Source organism: Phyllostomus hastatus, unplaced genomic scaffold (genome assembly GCF_019186645.2).
Source record: "Phyllostomus hastatus isolate PE091 unplaced genomic scaffold, TTU_PhHast_1.1 phas_contig_40, whole genome shotgun sequence".
NCBI lineage: Eukaryota > Metazoa > Chordata > Mammalia > Chiroptera > Phyllostomidae > Phyllostomus > Phyllostomus hastatus.
Window position 1 is genome coordinate 74,866,694 of NW_025333872.1, and position 17,127 is coordinate 74,883,820.

At 41.2% G+C, this 17,127-nt stretch overlaps 1 protein-coding gene across 1 annotated transcript in view; it reads left to right on the plus strand.

Moving 5' to 3' along the window:
* Positions 1-3,157: 3,157 nt before the first annotated feature.
* ENPP1 (ectonucleotide pyrophosphatase/phosphodiesterase 1) overlaps positions 3,158-17,127 on the plus strand; it is a 60,251-nt gene continuing 46,281 nt past the window's right edge. Inside the window, exon 1 of the mRNA XM_045842850.1 lies at positions 3,158-3,413. Within this exon, the coding sequence (XP_045698806.1) occupies positions 3,177-3,413 (237 nt within the window). The 5' untranslated portion in view covers positions 3,158-3,176. The remainder of the gene's footprint in view (positions 3,414-17,127) is intronic.

Consider the following 17,127-nt stretch of genomic DNA (forward strand, 5'->3'; position numbering starts at 1 on the left):
ACGTATATGTAAATCATGCCTAATTTATGTAAAAATAAAGTGGGGATATTCTCTCTCTTATGGGTAAAAACTGGATGATTTAAATCCAAAAGAGAATACATTTAAATTTTTATGTAAATCTGAGGAATGTTAAACATTTTGTTGGCATTTAGAGAGAGCAGTGCAATTTTATGGTATTATTTGTAACAGCGTTTTATAAATGAGGAAACCAAGTCTCAGAGAGTTCTTGTAGCCTCTACCAGGCCACATAGCTCTCCCTGCTTGTTCCAGAGAGCATGCTTTTGTGCTTACAAAAAAGAAAGAGGAATGAAGATGTCATACAAAAACCTTAAAAATAATTTAGTGTCATAGAAAAACTTTTTTCTAGGTTTCTTAAGGATTAAAGAGTCTCGTGGTGTTTTTCCTTTTAAGACTGGACTAGATGTTTTGGGTGTTTCACCAGAGAATTGAAGAAAGCTGGGGAAGCTTCAGAGCAGCTGCAAAAATAATTAGTCTGCAGCATATTTCATTTTCTAAAAACTGAGAAGAGTCGCTTCTCAGCCTCCTTAAGACGTCATAGTTCAAACATAGAATAATAGGCTTTGTTTGGTGTTTTGGCCTGTTCTACTCTAAAGCACCAAGGGAGAAATGTTTAAATACTTCTGTATAGTAAAACTTAAGAAATCTTATAAAATTTTAAACTAATATCTTCATGATGCACTAGGTTAGAGCCCTCAATCACTGAAACAAAGTGTCTTAGGACTGAAAGTGAAACATTCCTTGCTCACCTTTGCACTAACCAGAGAACCGTGTCGTGTTGCGGTTTCCTGTCTCCTGACCTCATGGTGCTTTGGGGAGTAAAGCTGTCTCTCAGATCATTTAGAATCTAAATAAGACCAAGGCAAGGCGCAATGACAGGCATTGTGATGTCTGCAGCTCAACAATATGAGTGGCACACTTGATTCATTTTTATTCCTCTGATTTTAGAGTTGCAACTGGATTTTTATAGTGACCCATAAAAGTCCCAACTGGCACAGGCAAGGCTTGAGCCTAAGGCAGAGCCCACATCCTGGTGGTGTGTGTGCCAGGCCCACCCCGCAGATGTGTTACATTTGGTTTGGCCTTTAAAGTGTTTAAAGAAATTGTTTTTATGAATTTTGTAGACAAAAATTTTGCAATCTGGAGTATTCAAACAAACATCTAAATTTCCTGTTTCTCTTGAGAAATCTATCTGGCCACAATGGGCACCCGATCTAGTTACTGATGAGTAAGTGCTGCCCCCTTTGGCGTGGTGCATCGCTGGCCTAAAAGAGGTTGCCTCACTTACTTTTGGTTCCTGAGGATGCCTAGATGTTCGAGTTTGTGACCCTGAAGACTGTACACGGACTTTTCCGATGGCTGAAGTCTTTAAAGTGTGTGTTGTCTTTTTTTTTCTTTTTTGCCTTAGGATGCGGACAATACACTTACTCCATTTGTTTTGTCAGGTTCAAAGCCACTTTGGAATGTCTCTGTTGAGTAGCTTTTAGAAGTTTTGACACTCATTTGACTGGTCTCCTTTGAGTAAATCTTTGTCCTTGAATTTGATTTTTGGGAACAGTTAGGGGAAAATTTGGAGCCAAGTCTGGGGTAAAAAATATGTGACTATGAAATGTTGAAAACTTGTTTCTCTTGGGTGGTTTGGAAGCTGACTCAAAGGTAATTAAAAAAAAGCTCAATAATGCTTTGATAGATCGCCTTCCCTTTTTCCAAATGTCAGTTACCCTTCCCACTAAAGGCTTTGAAATATCCTATTGGTGACTATAATGCATATATGACTTGGGTTTTAATGTTTTGTTTATTGCCTTTGTCCCCTTGGACCAGACTGTAAGCCACTTTGGAAAGATTTACTTTTATTCATCTTTGATGTGGTATGCATAATTGGAGGCTAACGGCTTGTATTGAAGGACTCATTATTGAGTGAGTGAATGAATGAATGAATGAGTGAATGAATGAGTCAATGGAAATGGAAAGCCTCCCAAGTCGACCACATTAAAGGGGACAACACACACTTTATTGGTGAAACACCTGTTCTCATTTTAAAAGCCATTTGAATATACTTGTGTAATCAAAATGAATTGAACACGACTTGTTTTGGATTGTATCGTCCTCCCTGATCCGTGAAGGCAGCCCCAGGTATTTGCAATGCCCTTGGAAGTCACTGGTTTCCCCTTGACAGGCAAGACTCCCTTCACCACACATTTGTGGTTTTTCTAACTGATGAGCAAGGACATGTAAAAGTTGTAGAATCAAAGGTGAATCAACACCCACCAAGAATTACGGCCTACTGTTCGTGCCCTGGTTCAAAAATAAACGATCAAAGTAGTTCAGTTTGCGTTAGATGTTCGATGTTAGGTAACGGAGAATCAACCTCAGGAGAGGGCGGCATGATACTATGAAGTCTTCAGTATAGAAAGTGTAAAAGAACCCAAACGTAAACATTTTAAACCCAAAGCAACGACAAAATCCCAGCAACTCCCCCCCCACCCCACACACACACCCATCCCGTGGAAAACGAAGTATTCCTTCGGTATGTGTTTTGTAAAACTGGATCGTTAAGGCTGGATGTTCCGCTCTCATAATAGCATAAATAGTGCATAGTAGGGATTTGAAGGAATTCTTGTTCGTTTCTACGCGGGAGGAATAGAAGGTCGCAGTCCCGCATGCTCGGCCCTACACTGTATTTGCGCGTGCATCCAGAAACACGCGCCTGTCCCTGCTCCACTCTTCCACCTTGCAGCCCCGCCGCTGCACCCTTCTGCTCCCGCTCTATTTCGGGGCCTCATGAGCTCATGCCCTCTGCAGACCACACTGCAATTCCAGTCCAGTCCAGCCCGAGCCGCGAGGCTACGCAGGGCGATTCCTGCAAGTGTTCGAAAGGTGGCCGGGGCGCAGGGAGGGGAAGGCTTTGGAGGAAGTTGAAGACCCGCCCACGTAAAGGACCCAAAATAACCGACACGCTGTGTGCCCGAAATCAGACAGGAAGCCAAATAATCAAGGGCGTTGAGTTGCTTTCCCCTCACTCCTAGAGCTGGGCGAAGGGCGCGCAGCCAGGGCTCTGGCGGCGAGGGGCGGTCACCCCGCGGGCAGGGCGGGGCGGGGCCGCCGCGGAGCCTATTAAAGGCGCGGCCGGGTGGCGGGGCGGGAGCGCCGGGGCCACGATGGAGCGCGACGGCTACGCGGGGGGCGGGAGCCGCGGCGAGGGAGGCCACGGCCGCCGGGAGGGCCCGGCGGGGAACGGCCGCGACGCGAGCCGCGGCCCGGGAGCCGAGGCACCCGGGGACCCGCAGACGGCCGCGTCTTTGCTGGCCCCCATGGACCTGGGGGAGGAGCCGCTGGAAAAAGCAGCGCGCGCCCGTCCCGCCAAGGACCCCAACACCTACAAAGTGCTCTCGCTGGTAGGTGCGCGGCCCGGGGTCCCGGGCGGGGAGGGCGGCGCGCAGCTCCTGCGCGGCGATCGCGGTCAGCACCCGGTGCCCGGAGAGAGGCACGCGCCGCTCGTCACTTGCCCTTTCCACTCTGCGGATGGGGATACTTGCTCATCATTCCAGTGCCTGTACTTTACCCCGGGGGAATAACAGTTCACTCTCACTGGCAGTACCTGATGCTTATAAAAGGGCCTGTTTATAGAAGCAGGCTTAAAAAAAAATCGTGATCTTTGGAAATGCCACTTGTAACCCTCAGAGAGTACAAGGTTCTTAGAGGAAAGAACGACCAACCAGAAAGCTGTTGGTCTTGGGAACCGCCAATAATGTGTCACCCCTGCTGGGTGGCGTTTGGGTGGCTCTGCGGGCAGTGTCGGTGACTTCCCTGATCCCATTAGCTGATTACACTTGGAAAGATTTAGCGGAGCTCAAGTTTTATCAGAACTTTAGAAAACACATTTCCCTTTGGTTCTGTTTAAGAATTTCCTTGCATCTGTTCAAAATGTGTGTGTAAAATGTTTATGATTCTCCATCCACTCTTTTCACCGTAAGCTACGTGGTTTTTTGTTGCTAACAAAAGTCCCCATTATTCCTCTGCTCTTTTGTTATGACAGTTGCAGGATCCACAGTCAAGTTTATGAAATGGGGGGAGGGGTTGTTTTTCAGTCTGTGGTGAGGGTCTGTGGTGAGGAGTGCTGGGCTGAGGGTCAGAAGCAGGTGTTCTTGGTTTCATGCCGGAGATTGTTGAAGCCTCGGATAACCTGTCTTTGAACCCCAGTTTGTTCTGTGTTAAAATGAGGACATCAACCCCCTTGCACGTTGTGTAGGATTACTGTGAGGATCACATGGAACAATGTATGTGGGGAAGTCAATTGAAATCTATGAGGAGATGCAATAATTCTTATTGTGTTATTTGGAAAGAACAGATTTCCATGTGTTGGGCACCCTAAAATATATCCTCATTTACATATTATGATTGAACAATGCTGTGTAGAGAATATCTTTTCTGATTTTGAAATCTTTTTTCCTTTCATTGGAATTTCCATTTTCACCATATTTTGGGTATCATGGAGATGTTAGAGTACTTAGAGGAACCAATCACATGTTTTTATCTGAAGATATTTGTTGCATTATATGTCACCACTGATGAGAACTTAGTTTTTGTCTAGAGTCACGTTTTCCATTTTTGTTATAATGGGAGATCTTAGGTTTTTATATCCTGGTCACCTAAATTATTTAGTATCAGTACTTTCAGGCGTTTAGCACATTACAAGGTATTCAGTAAGTATGCATTGAATCTGTATGTGAACTCCAATGTGAAATCAAATCTACCGTATTTTTTGGACTGTAAGATGCACCTTTTCCCCCCAAATTTGGGAAGAAAAGGGGTGTGTGTCTTATAGTCAGAATGTAGCTTACCTGGCTTGCTGTGGGGGAGGGAGGAAAGCAGTGGCCTATGTTATTTATGTTATTAGACATTTTAGCACATTTTGGGGGGTTCAAAAATCTTTTTCCTATTTTCCTCTAAAACCTAGGTGCATCTTATGGTCCGGTGCATCTTACAGTCCGAAAAAATCCATAAATGCCCATAGTCTCGAAAGGTTTTGAAATTTCTAACTGCTAAATTTAGTTGTTTAATCTTTCCTACTCGTTTACTTAGAGATCCACAGTCAGTGTCCGTAAAAGTCTGCCTGTGGAACATGCATTCCAATCTTTGACCTTGGCAATCGGCTGGTGGGACAGCATTCTGTTCTGCTCTGATGACACAACCCTGGGCATTTGACACGGCAGGTCCTAGGACTTACTTCCACAAGTAGGACAATGCTGAATATATTTTTTTTTATCTCATTGGATGGGATCTTTTGCTCTAACACAAATTGAATTGGAAAGAACCTTTGCCTCATGTCTTTTGATGAAATTCTGTGGAACATCACTATACACCAAAACTTGTTGCTGTATTTTTAAAACTGTTTAATTTGTCCAGTCTTCTTTTGGTTCCCTATGTCAGTACCCTTCTGCCCCCAGACCTCTTCCAAATGATGCACATCTGAAGGGAAGAGTCTCCCAAAGAAATGTGACAGTTGTCATCAAAGAGCTCTGGGTCATGTCTTCTACAAATGAGCTGCAATTATGGGATTCCTTTTTCAGTTTAAACATGAGCATACTTTTCATAAAGCTAAAGAAATGGATTGACTCAGTGCATCTGGGGTTGAGGTTATGAGAGGCCAGCCACCCAGGAGGTCCATATGCACACAGTTCATATCTAGCAGGATAAATGCAAGAGGTGCTCTGCAGGAGAAAATCAGTGGCAACCTGACTGTTGCATTTTTAAGAAGATATTTCAGATAAACTTAAATGATGTAGGTATGTGAGTGGCTGCGGAGGGGGAAGATTCTGCCCTACCCTTGCTTCTCCCCAGTGTGGTTTTTGATCTCAAGGGAAGACCATCTGGCTCTCCTCTAGGCACCAAGCCAAACTGCAGAAAACTCTCAGGAGTTTTTCTACTTGCATAGAAAGTAGTGTTCTCTTTAGGCTTCATAGGCTTGTTCAATACTAGACACCTTTCCTTGGTTCCAAATTAACTTTTGAACTGAAATGTCAACTTCCACTGCAGTTGGACTTGCAGATTGATCTGAAATGTCCTTGTCCCCTGGTATAATTTTCAAAGGATTAGGTAACTTTCAACCCCTTGGCAGTACATTTCCTCCATTCTCCAGTGAGCTGGTCTACAGCATTATTATTTTTTTTTTTGTGACCTTCTGCTGTACTTACAAATACATAGATCTCTGTATGTATAAAGAGCCTGTGTGTCGGTGGCGGTGAGTGAAGACTACTTTCACCTTTTAATGAAAGAGTTCTTTCTAAGTGGCAGAAGTAGCCTTGTTTATCAGAAAGTCAGACATGAATGTTATGCATTCTGTTAACTTCTCTCTTCTTCCTCTTGCAATACGTTATGTTATTTCTAGAATTCAGCATGTAGAATATTTGAGATAGTGCTCTGCTCCTAATTTGAATTGGAGTTGACATTGCTCTTTGGTTTATAAAATTTAACATCTGTCCAGCCCTAGTTTCACGTTTTATTTCAAATGACCAGCACATCTTAAAGACCAGAGGTCTTCTGTTTGCCCCGTATTGTATTTGTTTCACAGGTTCTAATAAAATGCGCCAAATGTTTCTTGGAATCCAGCAAGAATGCTGTGATTGCTACCGGGACTAACACAGTGTCTCACACTCCGTGTCAGGTTCTGGTTGAATGAATGAATGAGTGCACTGCATTTTCACTTACACCTAGTGACACTTTGACCTGGAAAAGGGCTAGGTGGAAAGACAAAACATGCAACCACTTAACTCATATGGCCAGTTGAAGGTCAGGAACCCAAATATAGGTACACTAAGAGAGATGAAACTTGGGTATAAATTTAGGGAGATCAAACATTTCATTAGTATATAATGGTAATTAACACTATAATATATAATTGTATATAATTATTGCTGTAGAATGGAGATGGAAAAGTCAATGAATGAACTATAAACAGGAGTTACAACACTTGTTTTCTCTTCCTTTCTTTTGCTTTGAGTTATATTCTGGTCTTTATCTGTCTCAGCATTTGTATCTCAGCTGTTTCTACTTCATGCAGCCTCTCATGGATACACAGCCACCCTTTCAGTATCTTTTTTCTTCTTTTCTACAGCACTTTTTCAGGTAACTCTGGACACTCAGTTTTGCTCTCTCCTGCCTTATCATATCTTAATTTTGTTCTTGATGATTCCATTGCTAAATATTTGTGACTTTTAAGATATAGCAAATGTATTTTTATTGATAGCATGGCTTGTTGGACAATAAGCCAGAGAACTTAATAGTGATTCATATTTTTTTTTTCTTTTTTGGCCTGGGGAAGGGCTTTTCAAGTTCCAAACAATTTAGGAAAAAATAAGCTTTTGGGATACAACTTGTAATTAGAGATCTGCCTGCCTTTGGTTAACATAAACATGCCTCTATCAACTATGAGATATCCTTCAAACAACAAGTAATCAACAAAAATGTGTCTGGCAGAACAGGGATTACTCTGATAAGCCTAAATCCTGTGCAACCACAACTGATAATCAGACTGCTGACCCAACATGAAAAGTCTTTGGCATCAGATAAAAGCTAAGTTATGTATTTATCAATAAAAGAAAATATAATAATACATTTAAGAGAGAATTTTTAAAAAATGTCCTGAAAGTTTAGCTAAATATTAACTGGATAGAGCACTCAATTTCCTGAGTATTTTAGTTATCTGAGATTGAATTACAAGAATTAGTATTCTTAGGATAGAGTCCCAGCAGTGGAATTGCAGGGTCAAAAGGCAGATTCATTTTTAGTTTTCTGAGGAAGTTCCATACTGCTTTCCATAGAAAATTAAAAAAAAAAAGAAAAAAAAAGAATTAGGATAACATCTGTAGTATTTTTAATTTTCTTTTTCACTCACTTTTAGTTTTAGAATGAGATTTGGCAATATAGTAGTGAAAACTTAAATGATTGTGATTATTCACATAGCTCTCTGCAGTTTTAGAAAGCATTTCCATACATTCTTTTTTAAAAAAGATTTTATTTATTTTTAGAGAGAGGGGAAGAGGGGGAGAGAAAGAAACATTGGTGTTTGAGACAAATACTGATCAGTTGCTTCTCGCGACCCCAGCTGGGGATCTGGGCAGCAACCAAGGCATGTGCCCTGACCGGGAATTGAACCGAAGACATTTTGATTTGTGGGATGACGTTCAACCCACTGAGCCATACAAGTCAGGGTCCATATATTCTTAATTGATCCTCAACACGTCAACACCCTTGAAATAGGAAAGGATGGCGACAATCCTACCTTACCAATAAGGAAACTTATCTGGCTCAAGATGATAACAGTGGAGATTCTTAAATATTAGTGTGCATAGAAACTACTTGGGAACTTAAAGAGGTGGATTCCTGGGCTCCAATCCCAGAGACTGTGAATCGGGATATCTGGAATTGTAATGGACTGCATGTTTGTGTCGACCCACCCCCCACCTCCACCAATCCATGTGTTGAAGCCCTGCTCCCAATGCCACAGTATTTGGTGGTAGGGCCTTTGGGAGGTATGATTAGGTCTACAGGGGGTCATGAGAGTAGGACTCTCATGGTGGGACTAGTGGCCTTATAAGAAGAGGAAGAGGAGAGAAAGATCTTATACTTCTCTCCATGTACTCACTGAGGAAGGCCATGTGAAGACACGAGAAGGTGGCCATCTGCAAGCCAGGAAAGAGAGCTCTCACCAGGAAGCAGACTGGTCAGCGTCCTCATCTTGGACTTCCCAATCTCCAGGACTGGGAGAAAATAAATCCTATTGTTTAAACCACCCAGTCTGTGGTGTTTTGTTATAGCAGCCAAGGAGACTAAGGCAGGCATGGACCCAAGGAATCTGCATTTTTAAACTAGTGCCTCAAGTAATTTAGAGGTAGGTGGTTTCCTTACTCTACTTTAGAAACAGAGTTAAGTTTATAGGCAGAAGTCACACCATTAGTAAGTAGTAGACTATGATAAGTGAAAGGACTTCTAACTCAGATTTTTATTCTGGATTAAAGGCTATCGCCGTCTTGTCCATTTGCCGTTTGCATTGTGTGAAGTCAATAGCCCTGTTACTATGAGTTCCCAGTGTGTACACACTTTTGGGAAAGTGGCTTTCTTTTTATTTTGAATTTCCTTCTTAATACATTGAAAATGGACCAGAACACGAAAGTAGTTATGATAGAAAGTCATTTTGGAGGGAGTTTTCCAAGCACATCTATCTCATTTGTGGACTGATCATTTTCTCATCACATCTTTTGACTTTACACACGTTTAGATGGCAAACATGTTATCACAGGTGTGATTTGGGACCCTCAGAGGTCATTTTATCTTGGTTTTCAGGAGCATAGTACTGAGAGTACAGCTTGTTCTAAAGTTGGTTGTTTCCCTTGAAGAGCTTTTTGACATTAGCAAACATCTGGAACTTGTATTCTCTCGTGGAGAGAGAGAACTGAAAAGAAACGCAAGTGGTTCTTTTTCTTTTAAGATTTTATTTATTTATTTTTAGAGAGGGAAAGGAGGGAGAAGGAAAGGGAAGGGAATGTCAATGTGTGGTTGCCTCTCCTGCACCCCCTACTGGGGACTTGGCCGCAACCCAAGCATGTGCCCTGACTGGGACTCAAACCAGCGACCCTTCGGTTTTCAGGCCAGCGCTCTATCCACTGAGCCACAGCAGTGAGGGCTCAAGTGGTGCTATTATGAAGCAAAATAAATACAACTACTGTGAGACTTTTCTCAAACAGAGCCTTGTATTCTCCAGGATACCTTTATGTGATTTCATATAAATATGTTTATAAATAAGATAACACAGATAGAGAACTTTAGCCAAAATACAGGGTCTGGCAGAAGTAACACCTGCTTGAGTGTGGTCGGTAGGGTAATAATACGGGTGTAATACTTTATCGTTTTAATTTGAACATTTCTCCTAAAATGTCATATGGTGTGCCTGAATATGATCATTGTTACAGAATTACGTGCTTATGATTTTGTAATAAAACTGGGGCGTTATTTGTGCCGGACCCTGTCCTTCAGGTGGCAGTTCTCAGAGCACGGTCTTTGGATCCCAGTGGGCAGGGGCATGGTCTCTCAGGGGGACAGTGAAGTCCACAGTATTTTACATGACAGTAGATGTTCTTCGCCCTCTTCCCACGTTGACGTTTGCACTTATGGTATCACACACATTGGTGCCAGTGCGCCTGCTGGCCCCTCAGTGGAAATCAAGGCAGTGGCACCACTCAAACAAGCAGTCACACACTTGCAGATACAGTGTTTTACCAATCGATGCTTCTGTCTCGCACCAGTGTTTCTCTCTCTCTTCCTTTCTTTCTAAAAGTAATGAAAAAAAAGTCCTCAAGTAAAGATAAAATTTGTTTAATGTTTTGCTTAAAAGAATGTACTAGGCAAATCAGTAAAAATGTCCCCGATGAAGCAGATTTTATTAAATTTCAACCCTAAAGTATCTGTCTTTACTATTATGTGGGACAAAATTGGAAGTATGCATATAGCAGACCCGCTGTGTACTGAGGTGCAATCCCGTTGTTTTCTGGAGGAAAAGCAGCTGTGTGATTGTTTGAGTTTAAGCTGAACTAGCTGTTAGTTTTCATGGGTCATCATTTTTGGTAAAAAGAAGAACTGAGAAACTGCAGTTATTCAGATTTGGATATTTGGCACATATATTCTTAAAAATGAGTGGTGTTAGTGTGTCACATCAAGGAAAACATATCAAAGTAGGTGTTGCCTCTGATAAAATTTGAGCTTTCAAGCCAAATTTAGAATTCTGAAAAACCTGTATCTGCCATTGTAAGCTTAACAGCTTCCCAGCTCTTAAAGGTTTTGTGATTTTTAAAAATGGGATAATAACATGTGTCAGCATTTGAAAGAACTACATGACTCAGTGGACCAATGTTTTCCAAAGGACCAATGGATGATTTACAAAACTATGCACGGGTTTAAGTGCCATTCACAGTGCAAAATAGACCAATGGATTTTAATGTTACGGTATGAAAAGTTCATTGTTTCAACTTTCATGTTGCATTTTGCCTTTAAGAAATTACCACTTGTAGAATTTGGTGTACTTTTAAAGAAGAATGTCCACAATTATCCCAAAAGGCTCTTTAGGATCCTCAGTAACTTTTAAGAATATAAAGAAATTCTGAGAGCAAAAGTTTAGAGAATCTCTGCTTTAAGAAAAGGTGTACATTCATCACTATTTAAGAACTAGGGAAGGGGGAAAGGAGGTTAAGACGGAAAAAGAATCAGCAAGTTACAACAATTGTATCTTTATTTAAGTAAGTGTCTTTATCAATTTCAAAATAATCCTACATGCAGTACCTCCTTTGGTCCCAATTACAGCTCCACCATTATTCCCATGCTAGAGATGAACAAATGATGGCTCAGAGAAATTTGGGGGACTTTCCAAAGTCACAAAACTAATAAACTTAATCTCACTGCTATAGCTTAATGACAAATGGTCTTGAAGTCAGACAGGACTGGGTTTAAGTCCTGGTACTGTTCTTAACTTTCAGCTTCCACAACTATGAAAGAGAGGTGATAAAACCATGTCAGGTCTTGTTAGGAGAATTAAATACATATCATCTATAAAGTGGTGTGTAGTGTGGCCTGAATAAATGGTTGTTTTTCTTGTTTTTATTGCTAAACTTCAATGTGACTGGATTTTTCATTTTTTCCTTACTCAGAAGCTACTTTATATCCTTGCTGTCCAAAGTGTGGTCTGCAGCCTAGCATGTCAGCATCAGTTCCTTGGAACTTGTAAGAAATGCAGAGTCTTAGGCCTTATCCCAGACCTACTGAACCAGAATCTGCATTTCCACAGATTCCTAGGGATTTGCTTGCACATTCAAGTTTGAGGAGCAGCACTCTAGAGGCTGCGAGGGGTACACAAGGCACAGCAACTAGAATTCCTTTAGCTGCGGCTTCTCATCAACCCTTGTTCAGCCATTGACTTCATACATGATGCTACAATAAAAAAAATCAAAACATTATTAAATGTTCCTACATGACCTCAGCCATGTTGGCATTGTGGGTTAAAATGCCTCTGCTGCTTGTTGATTGCATTTTGTCCCCCTTTTTCTCTGTGGACCTCAGAGATGCACTGATGAAAGCTGGCAATTGGGTGCACTGGATGCACAGTCTCCTACCTCCTTCACTGTGCAGTCTTCCTTTCTCGGGGCCTACCCATGCTCTCGTTAGTTTTCTTGTAGTGTAACTGACTCTTCCTTACTCTGTCCTGGCTTGTCCTTTAATTGCTCTTTATTGCTTTCATCTCTGCCAGTCTTCTGCTTGTGTTGTGATCTGATAACATTCAGAGGTTTTTTCCAATTCAAGCATCCACCTATCAGAATATCGGGTAGATTTCACTTTGCATCTTACCACCAATAGTGTTCTTCGAAGTTTCCACAGCAGTACCTTCTCCACAATCAACAGTATACTTATCTCAGAATCAAAACACAGGAATATTTTACCAGGGCTTTTTCAGGTGGAGTTTAATCAGGTTAAATGTCCTTGGCACAAACATTGTTCCATAATACTTAGCCAAATGCACTGGCTTTCTATAAAGTGCCACCCAGAATCATTTAGATTAGAACCTTCTGGAGAATAGGAAACAGGTGAATGAAGTAGATTCAAGTGGAAAGGGTGTGGGTCAGGAGCATTATGAATAGACTGTGTTGGTCTTTTCTGTTTTGGGATTAACCAGGGAAGTAAGTACGAAACAACTCTATAGGTGTACACTATTAATTTAAGTGTCTTACTGATAGCTCAAAGGAAGTAAATGTGAAGCATGCTGGCATGTAAAAATGGTTTACATTTGTCATCTCTTGGAAGCTTCAAAGAAAAAAAGAACATTGATATTTCTGGGACGATTCAGACAAAGGCTTTGAGAGATGGGTCGGATAAAGAGTCCTAAACTTGAGGTCACAAGAATTATTTGCCATGTCACCTTTGAACAATTGCTTTCTTCTCTGACTCAGTTTCCATAACTATGGTAAGAGGGTTTAGATTATGTGGGTTCCTTCTACGTCTAGAATCTTTGTATGGAGAGCTTACAATATTTTCCCTTTGTTATAAAAACATTACACTTTGCAGAAAGTGTAGAAAATGCAAAAAAAAAGTATACAGAAGAATATTAAAATCGCTCTTATTATATGCTATTTATATTTTGATTTATTCCCAGAGGGTCTTTTTTATGTGTATGGATCACTTTTATCTTTACAAAAATGGGATCATGCTACAGATGCTGCACCATTTCCTCTTTCCCCGTATGTTCAGTTGTGAATTTACCATTGCTACAAAGCTTTTCAATGCACCTTTCAGGAACAGGATTTGAGACTTCCATGTTATTAACCTTAGTTCATAGTGTAAATTTTGAAATTATCCCTACTAGTACCTCAGACATAATTGGTCCCCAAGAATTTATTTTTGAGTACACATTTTTTGTTTTATTCATTTCTCAACTTTATTGCCATTGCTGTGTCTCTTTTTTGGGTTTGATTATTAGTTTTCCTAATGGTTTCTGCTCAGAGTTTCCTGGAGACTGCCATGACATATGTGGGGGAACATGTACTCTTAAACTCAATGTTCCTTTTCACCTCATCTCTCATCACTTGAGCAGCACTCAGGGGCTCAGCATGAGCAGTTTCGTATGTTCACAGCAGTCCTAAAGGGCTGGGACACGTTTGTAGTCATTTATTAGTCAATATTTGCCAAGCTCTTAGAGCAGGCCCTTGTACACATTGTTTCGTAGCTGTCTGTTGAATTTATACGTGCCTTCGTGGAGTTCACTCTTTGTCAGACTATGTTAAGCACTCGATTTCCTTTAAGTGGCACAAATGTGTGAGGTGGGAGGGAGCAAACTTGTTAGCCGGTGAGTGAGTCTGGTTTGGGACGCACACATGAATGAAATGTGTGCGAAGGACTGTATCCTTCGTCGTAAATGGGACGTGTGTATTATGTGCATAACTTAGAATTAGGAGTTCAAAGGGCTGTTTTTCAGTCAACTTATTCTTACTGCACTTTCTCAGTTTAGACCGGCAGGGGCTCGCAGTGTGCATCTCACAGATGTCCAGCTCTGCTAACACACCTTTTGTTCCCATCAGCTCAGACTTGTACTCTTCCCTAAACACGCTTGTGTAGGTTATTTCTGTCTCTGCCCCAGGAGTGACCTTTTCACATCCCTTTTATTATGCAACACACTGGGATCCAACTCAACTTATCCTCCCACAGAAAGTGTTCCTTCGCTCCTCTTTGGTCAGCTCTCCCTGTCCCTGAACTAATCAGTTGTCATTTAGGCGTATCGAGGCCACAGAGCTGAGTGGTTAAGGGCCAGACACTGGACCCAGACTGCTGGACTGTGACTCCTGTCTCTGCCAGAAACTGCTGTCTGTCTGTGGGCAAGTCCCTTAGCTTCTCTGTACCTAGTCTCCTCACCTGTAAAATGGCCATAATAATAGGAGCTATCTCATAACTTTATGTTGAGCGTTAAATGAATAATTGCATGTAAAGTAATTGATAAAAGTGCCTGAAAGACAGTAGATGCTAGACTAGGGTTTATTGTTAAGGTTAGTGAGTAATTCAACAAATAGTTATGGTTGCTGCTGTGTGAGCAGCTCTGTGGAAGAGGTCGGGGCGAAATGGTGACGGGATGGGAAAGACTTATCCTCTGGTCTTGTGGTCCATCCCCACAGGACTAGACATTTATTTGTTTGTTTGTTTATTTATTTATATTAAAGTATATTAATATACTTTACTGATATGATATTGACATACAATATCATATCAGTTTTAGGTATACAACATAGTGATTCAATATATAGAACCTTTAGGATTTGATCAGTACAATAAGTCTAGTAACATGTCATGTACAAAGTTACTACAATATTATTGGATGTATTTGCAGGATCAGATATTTATCAAAGAATCCCGAAAGGTTTCTCATGCTGTAGCTATGGTAAGTGCTGCCTAGAAGCTGGACAGAGGGCTTAGTCATTGACATCTGAGGAAGTGACAGGTGAGCTGAAGAGGATGCTGGGAGGAGGCAGCAGCACGTGCAAAGGCCCTGGGGTAGCAGGGAGCATGGGCCTTCCCAGGAAGGGAGGAGGCCGGGGTGGCCGGTGTACAGAGAAGTGTGTAGTGGGCGACGGGACTGGAAAAGTGGTCAGGGGCCAGGTCCAGGCAGGCCTTGCAGACCAGTTTAGGGATTTTGGTTTTTGTTTTAAGGCCAATTAGAAATTACTAAAGTGTTTTTTTGTTTGTTTGCATTTTCAGCTCTTGTCATTCATTATGCTCCAAAATTATTTCATAATAAAAAGAAAAAAAGCACAGAAACTGAGTGTAGTGTCTTTTCTTCCACTCTCTGTGTTTCATCTCTGACCTGCTATCAAGAGTTTCTGCTTCTACAAGAAACCTGCCTAAGCGAGAAAAACAAGGTCTTTTAGATGGAACCCAGGGTGCTTAAACTTTAAGTCTCTTTTATCCTCTGCCTGAGGGTAGGAAGGGCTGTCCTTTGTCATAAATAAACTAATTTTCCTCCTTTCTTATTTTATAAGCTTAACTAGACTTAAATCATTTTTTTCTAAATCAGTTAATACTAGTTTTATTTAATGAGTCATCTTTCTAGGTCGTTGCTTTAAAGAAATAAACTGTTTTCAGGATTATCTTGGTCACGCTGTTTTTCTTTCTTCTTCCTTGAAATTCTACTGAAGCAAGATATAATTAAAATAATTTTTGCATCTAAGAGCTTGAGAATTAAAAACAAGTGAACTCTCAAAATGGAAAGTTTTTTTGTGCCCATGTTAAATTTACCTTAGAGTATGCCCTGGGGGGTGTGTGTGTGTCTGTACTTGACAACTTGCTCAGGAGAACTTAATGTAAGAAGGAGATGCGTTACAAAGGTGCTGGAAGAGCTGAAGCCGAAAAAGGGGTGGTGTGGCAACGAGGCAGCCCTAATCATTTCCCTTCCTCCAAGGAAATGATAAAGAACCAGGTCGTGACCTCTGAGTGAGGCTGGCCCGCTGTGCACTCCCAGCAGAGTCCACCCTTCGATTCCTTCACTGATCACTTTACTTGGGAATGATTTAGGCACAGAACTGGGAGAAGGAGAAAAGCAAGCACACGCTCTCCTGTGCTCGGGGAGCCACATTGGTTAGGTCTACCAAGTTGATCAGTTCATCTCTGTTCAGCATCTGGCCACCAGCTCTGTAACTCCAGAACCTCTCACAGTTTTTGATGGGTCAGGAGTTCAGGAAGGGCGTGGCTGGGCCCACGTGGTCTGGACTCCTGCAGTTGTAGCCAGATAGATGGGGCTGCAGCAGCGGGGGATGGAGCATGTAGGAGCTGGCCAATTGTCCCTCTCCCACTTTCTGCAGTTTTTGGACTTGCCCAGTAGTCTCTAGTTCTGGGATAGGTTGGGCTTATTTACAGCACGATAGCTTCAGGGTAGACTTTAAGGTGGGGTGGCTGAAGGATTTAAGAGCAAGTATTCCTAAGTATTCCAGTGATCTACCTAATTGGAACTAATCAATTTTCTATTGTTTGGGTTACCAAATGTATTAGATTTACTCAATTTTTTATTAACAGAAATTTAGGTTATTTGTACATTATTGCTATCCTAAATACACTACAATAAATAAATATCTCTGCATATTTTTACGTGCTCATGTGAAAATTTGTACCAGATAGTTGAACAGAGCTGGGAATGGAGGATATGCACATGTTAAATTTAGGTAGCATCATCTGAGTGACCTTTTAGAAAGGAACTTACGCTTCCATGAAGACAGTGTGAAAATGTCTGTTTCACCTCACATTCTTGTCATCATTGCAATAGTTGTTTTAAAAACATTTTTCAATTCCATTGGATAAAAAGGGAACTCTTTGATTTATAGTTCTTCGAATTTTAATGAAGGTAAATGCCTTATATATTTTTAATCTCTTGTTTCTTTAAACATCTGGTTTACTATTTTTGGTATTACAAAACTGTAGGCTATCTTTTCCTTCTTGATTTTTGTACACTTTTTATCTATCATGGATCTAACCTTTGTCACATGTTGGAAATGTTTTATCCTAGTTGCCTCCACTCCAATTTTGCCTGCAGAT